General features: G+C 35.6%; 1 protein-coding gene across 1 annotated transcript in view; it reads right to left on the bottom strand.

Moving 5' to 3' along the window:
* The window catches only part of LOC149075632 (uncharacterized), a 72,028-nt gene extending 65,839 nt beyond the window's left edge, over positions 1 to 6,189 (bottom strand). The window contains exon 1 of the mRNA XM_089245420.1: positions 5,907 to 6,189. Within this exon, the coding sequence (XP_089101546.1) occupies positions 5,907 to 6,062 (156 nt within the window). The 5' untranslated portion in view covers positions 6,063 to 6,189. The remainder of the gene's footprint in view (positions 1 to 5,906) is intronic.
* Positions 6,190 to 7,003: the final 814 nt, after the last annotated feature.

Genomic DNA, 7,003 nt, shown 5'->3' on the forward strand with positions numbered 1-7,003 from the left:
AGTCATAGAAATAGGCAATGAATCCAAAATGTTGTAAAAAGAAACATCTAATAATTACAAAAGCAAAAATTAAAATTGAAATAATTGAAACATGTGTTAACACTTTTTCGTCCCTTTTTGTTCTAGTTATTGCACATTAAAATATTTTTAAAACTGAGATTGATTTACGAAAATAAATTTATTTAGCTTATTAGAAAAAATATGAATTTATAAATTAATCAATAAATAATTAATTACTTAATTACTTTTTTAGATTACTTAGATAAATTAATTGTTTTGTCGTTTCTGAAGTTGTTAATAGATGGTAGCTCTAACGAGAGGTGATAAAATAGCTTACCATGGACATTTAAAAATCGATGAATTTGGCGCGAAGTACAGCCAAATTCATCGATTTTTAGTTAGTTAGTTAGTTCCGATTAGTTAAAAATTTAAAAGTGTTAATGGGTATTTTTGTTTTTATAAAGAAATAATGTACGATAAAACTTTTATTTAAGAGGTTAGAATAACCTGTATTATCATCATCGATTCGACAAAAAAATTAATTTCATGAAATAATCATGAAACTAATTTTTTCTTCTGATTGAAAGAGCACTTTTCTTTAATCGAAACATTTTTGGCACCCGAATTAAAAGGTCATGAATCAGTAACATATGAATTCGATCGGTATATTCACGGTTTGATCAATTCGGAAACATATACTGTCTTTTCATCCTAGATTGAACCTTATAGCAGTTATGCTGTCTTCAAACCTAGCCGAAATTGACTATTAGAAAAAAAAATTTTTTTGATTGATTTGTACTTTTTTTGTATGTCAAAACACCCTTTAAAGAGAAAAATTAATTAATTCTTTAATTTGGGTTTATATCATTACTAGGACCACTTGAGTTAGGTACACATATGTGTACTTCCGGTCTTAACCGATTATTTGCCATTGTCCCCCCAACCCCTCGCTTTTTTTTGGACGCTTGTTTCCATTTAAAATTAAGCAGTGGAATTTTTAATTTTGTACCTAAATTTGAACCGTAACAAACATAATAAACGTAACAAACTCAGTAAAAACATTCTAAATTTTTTAACAAATGGTGTGATTAATTAGTTAATAATTATTAATTTTATTTTAATAAAACGTTTTTTCCAAATAATTTTAATTTCATATTTCATTCATGTTATCATTTTTATTTGTAATTTTTTTTCAAAAAATTAAGCAATGGAATTTTGGCACATAATGGGTTAATACACAAAAAATAATCATCAAAAACATCAAAAACATTTAGAACCGATAAAAATGTCGTACACATGTGTATAACACCGGAGAGTGAAGAAGATAAACTTAACTTTTGTTAACACAAAATGCCAATAAATAAAAATCTATTTCGAAAAATAAGTAGAAAAAAAGCAGTAAAATTGTTATCGTTTGTATTTTATTCGGTTTAATTCTGGCGATTCAACAATTGAATGGAATTGGAGTAATTATTTTTCATAAGAGATTTGTATGCGTATTGCTAAAATACAAATTCATTATTTCTAATTACTAATTTTCAAGTGAATCAGTCAAATTAGAATTTTTTGAAGATTTTTCTAAATTTTTATTAAAAGAAAAGAAACAGAAACTGAAATTTATTGTCGTATTTTAACATGGAAAAGAAGCCACAGTGATTTTTTCGGCTTAAAATTGAGAAAAAAGGTTTCAAAGATGTTCGTTATTTTAAGATACTGAGAAACCTCGATATAAAATATACTCTGCGGACCAAGATAAAATATCGTTGTAGAGGGATTATCGTTAAATCGAGAGGTAACATTATCATCACGTGTCATCAAATATATGCTATCATTTTTTTTTTCATCTTTTCTGAATAAATTTATTAGTACCATCAAAAATGTGCTTTTATGCATTTATTTGCCATGTAAAATTGTAAATTGTAATAAAATTCAGTTGGATGCGTTGCCCTGTAAGAGTGTTCACCGCATTTCAACGTGTTTGCATTTCTGTGTCTTACACAGACTACTAGTTAAATAAAAAGCCCTTCGGGTTTCACCAACGGGATGGGTGGCGCCCGGGGAGCTTGGCCTAGTCGGTTGAAGTGGGTGAGGCGAGCTCGACCCATTCTGGGCTGTAGGCTGGAAGGCCCCGCCGTGCGATAGAATGTTGTGGAGCTGGCACTGCGGATGATGATCGGATGGAGCTCTCAAGGCCCGAGAAGCCGGCAGCCGCCCCAATGGGAGCCACCGCTCCTGAACCCTGGGGCCCCCTGTTTTTTGGGAGGGGGGAGTTGTGTCTGGTGTTTGGGGTTCCGTTGGGGGGGGGGGGTGTTGATGGCTATCTCTCCGCTTCAGCTTATCCCTTCGTGGGTAAAAAGGCAATAAATCGCCAAGTGATATGCCAGGGCTGCTGTGGGTGTTCTCCATTGTCTTACACAGAGAGTAGCAACAGCAATTCCTCAGCGCTTCCGCTGATTCCGCGGAGAAAATTTACCGATGTTCTTAGACGCCTTCTCATAACAACAAAAACAACAAGTGACGAAGTTGAATTTAAATTCAAAACGAATTTGAGCAAATTATAAAAAAATACCGTTGTAGCGATTGTGCAAAAATCTCATAAAAATTGTCACTCTCATCGTAAATTGCAAGAAATTAAGTAATACGTAACTATCTATAATACTATCCATGTGTAAGAAACCACCTATTTTGGAATCCCATTTTTGGCAAAAAGGGGGCTTCTTATACACGTTAAAATACGGCAACTTACGAGTTTTTAATCTAATTAAATTGATTAATTCAAAGTTGAAACTAGTCAAAGATCAAATCACGATGAAGACTAATTTTTGAAGTTCGAAATCTACTGTGATTAAGAGGGTTGGTGCACGCAAATTTTCTTAAAAACACATTTCCGAATTTTTCAATTTCCAAATAATACAAAATTTCCTGCTTCTGTCTTCGAGTTTTTGTTCTACGTGCAATAAAAGTATTTTTAACGGTTTTCAATGCAAACTGCTGGCAGGCGTTATACAGGGTGTCCCGTAAGTGCTAATGCGGCCTTTATCTCACAACCGTCCCTCATAGAGGAATGATTCCAGTTTAAAAAATGCTCAAAAGGCGTTCGAAAATTACCCTGAACCAGTTTTGAGAGTGAAAATACAATGTGTCACAAAATACAAAAAAAATTAAATTTTTATACGGCCCCCCCCGTAGAAAGTTGTTGCTCGGTCTCTCCTGAAGCTAAGGAAACAAAATTCCAAGTTTCTAAGTACAATATTCAATGAGATATTTGTATTCAAAAATCACGAAGAAAAGTTGGGAAATTACAGCATAAATGAGAGAAAGGTGTTAGTTTTTGCTGTTCTTTCATAACTTCCCTCCGCGATTTTTTAATACAAATATCTTATCGAATATTGCACTTTAGGAAAATATTACATATACAGGTGCTAATGCGGCCTTTATCTCATGTGATTTTAGTTTTACAAATGCTCAAAATGCGTTCAAAAATTGCCATGTATCATTTTTGAGAATGGCAATAAAATGTGCCACAAAATAAAAGATCTCAATTTTTATACGGCCTCCTATTTTCCAAATTCAAATTGGGAAGTCGTTGCCCCGTCTAGCTTGGGTCCAACAAATGAAATTCCATGTTTCCGAGTGCAAATATTCGCTAAGATATTTGAATTCAAAAATTGGAGAAAAGTTGGGAAAGAACAGCACAAACTAACGGACTACGCTTCCTTTCTCCATTTATGTAGTTCTCTCCCAACTTTTCGCTGATTTTTGGATTCGAATATCTCAGCATAAAGAATTTGGAAACGTGGATTTTTTTTTTTTTTTGTGCTCAGAAGAAACAGGGCAACAACTTTCTAATTGTTAGAGTTAGATAACAGGGGAACAGTGTAAAAATTTGGAGTTTTTATCATCAGTGTTACACACTGTATTTTCACTTTGAAAACTGGTACAGTACAGGGTGATTTCAGAACACATTTTGATTGTCGAACACTTTTTAAATTAACGAACATTTGATGAGATAAAGGCCGCATTAGCACTTACAGGACACCACCCTGTATGTATAAGTATAATAGAAAACTTTTAAATCTTCCTCAAAGGAAAAGAAGATTTTTCCCATAGGGGGGTCATTCAAGTATTACGTCAGCATCGATGGGGGGTTTCCGATTTGCTGACTTTTGATGACAGGGTTGGGATGATGCTTACGTTATCAACCACCCTTTAGGAAAATATGAAATATTCTTAATGGCATCTTACTCTCGGTGCGCCAAAAACGAGAAAATTTTTTCGCTAGTTTGTGGGAATCTGAACTAACATTCTCCCTAATCCCTTACAGAGCCACTTCAGTGATCTCTAAATGTTTCATGGATCCTTCAAGAGCTCAGGAAATGCGTCCGGTCTGTTTAACTGCTGTGGAACCGCGCAACGCATCATTCAAGTGATCCGTAGTTATGCCACGGATCACTTAAGTAATCTAGGAATGTTCCGCGGGTAACTTGAGTGATGTAGAACTGTACTACGGAGGCCGCTTGAATGCTCTAAAATTGTGCCACATGTCACTCAAGGGATCTCTAAATGTGCCACGGATCATTTAACTGTTCTAGAACCGTGTCGCAGGTTACTTATGTAATCTTTGAATGTGCCACGGGCCACTTAAATGCTCTGGAATTGTGCCACGGGTCATTTAAGCAATTTGTAAATGCGTCACTTAGTTCATTTTTACAAAATTAGGTTTGAGGGGGCAAGCCACATCAGATAACCTTCAGGGCCACATTTGGTCTGCGGGTCAAAAGCTTATCATATATGGGTGGGTCGCAATGAATTTCTTGAAGAGAAATTTTTCAGTTCCTACCGTTCAAATATCTTTTAGGGGTTAGGGGGTGCACGAGCCCCATATTCCCCCTCCCGCGTACGTTTCTGATCCCACCAATATGCTTAGGAGGGAGGGGGCAGTGCGGACGAAATTTTGCTGACAAGGGGGGGGGGGTCAAAAATGGCTAAAAATTTGTTGACGTATTACTTGAACGGCCCCTCGGGAAGCCCTAGGAAAGCATGGGGAAGCCAAGATCGAAAAGTTAGGTAAAAATTCATCTCATAATTCATATACAGTGAAACCTCGATATAACGATATTGTGACAACCAAGAGAAAATATCGTTGTACAAAGACTATCGTTATATTGCGAGGCAACATTGTCTTCACGTGCCACCAAATTTGCTATTGGCATCTTGCTATTGGCAAGTTGCTATTGGCATCTTTTCTAAATCACGTTGCTACTACCATCAGAAAACACGCTTTAAATTGTTTATTCGTCGGCGAAAAATTGTAATTAATTAGTTGATTAAATTCATTCAAGTGCATTGCATAAGGAAGTTTACCGTATTGCGCACTTTTGTGTTGTACAGAAAAAGAAGCATTGCAACAGCTTTATCAACACTTTCTGTGATCATGCGATGCAAAACACCGATGTTATCAGACGCTCTTGGAGGAATGAAAACAAGCGACAAAGTTAAAACTAAATTCAAGACGATTTTGAGTGAAATTCACAAAAAATATCGTTGTAGCGCGCGATAAAAAAAAAACTCTTAAAATATCGGTAATTACAAATAGTAATTTCCCCTGGTATAATAAAAGTATGCATTTCAAACCCTTGATTATAACGGTCATCTCTTTTACGGACGAATTTTTTTTGTCCCGTCGGTGTCCGAAAAGGATAGGCTTTACTGTTTATCGTTATATAGCAACTTATCGTAGCAGAGGATATCGTTGTATCGAGAGTTGTTTTAACATTAGACTACAGGCAATTCCAAACAAGATTTATAAAAATATCGCTGCAGAGAGATTCATCGTTATATCGAGCATCGTTGTAGCGAGGTTCCACAGTACATAAAAATAAATAGATTTAAAATTGACAACTCACTTGATATTCAGGAATTTCTCCATCAGACAACATCTTTGCATAAAAGATATTTGGAGAATTATCGCTATCTTCAGCTGAGCAGATTTTTCCTGGGATCAGGCAGAGAAATATGAATATTACGACAAAAATGATTTTCTTCCAGCATCTTGGGAACATTGTGAGAGGATCGTTGGTGCTCGTCTCCGGTTCTCTACTTTCAAATGTTTGTTCGTCCGTTATCTAAGATCATTTCCCAGTCCAACATTCTTTAAGTTCTCGTCGGGCTCGTGACGTCATTCTACCTACATAAAGTCGCTACCTCTCTATGGTCAGTCAACTAGCAACCAATCGAAAACTGTTATCTCCTGTCAGCGACTCCTGGCGACTGACTCCACAAGTGCTCGTGGGGGAAAAAAAAGGAAAAACCTTCTTTTTTGAACATTATTCCAGATATTGTTTTTATTCTAATACGGATTTTCACTCGCTGTCTATCTTAACTTTCTCTAATTTACGTCCGTCTATTTCAAGTGAATGTGTTATAATGAAGATAAAGTGATAGTTTTTGTGGTTTTTTTTATACTGAGGAGCCTCTAAATTTTATCTGATTGAATATTAATTTGAAACTTAAATAATTAGTTCATCTTCCGGCAGATATGACAACTTAATGATGAGGCGATGTTTAAAAAAAATAGTTTTTATCTAAAAATGACTTACTTTTCAGGGGATTGGTGCGTCATCTTGGCTTTCCATGCTTTCCTGTGTGAAAAAACTCCTTCCTTTAAGCCAGAGATCTTCAACCAGTCGCGAGCACTGCCTGTACCTATCATAAAAAAAAAGAGCACCCTTAAAGGCTAGTTTAACATGCGAATGCATGAAAAATCAGGATGATTTCAATCCTTGAATGCACAATTTGTACAAGGTGTTTAATTGGAACGTTGATCAAGATCTCGTGAGCACGAAATCGGACACGAGCATCGAGCACTCTGGGTACTCCAGGGAGCACCGTGGTGCTCGCGAAGATGCCTGCTTTAAGGGGTTACTCTTTAACATGGCGGAAAAGTTAAAACATCATTAAAAATACTATTAATATGTATAACCATTGCTTTATTAGAAATTTT

The sequence above is a fragment of the Pholcus phalangioides genome, unplaced genomic scaffold (genome assembly GCF_987345545.1).
Source record: "Pholcus phalangioides strain wild (caught in Gottingen) unplaced genomic scaffold, Ppha-v1.0 ptg000015l_1, whole genome shotgun sequence".
NCBI lineage: Eukaryota > Metazoa > Arthropoda > Arachnida > Araneae > Pholcidae > Pholcus > Pholcus phalangioides.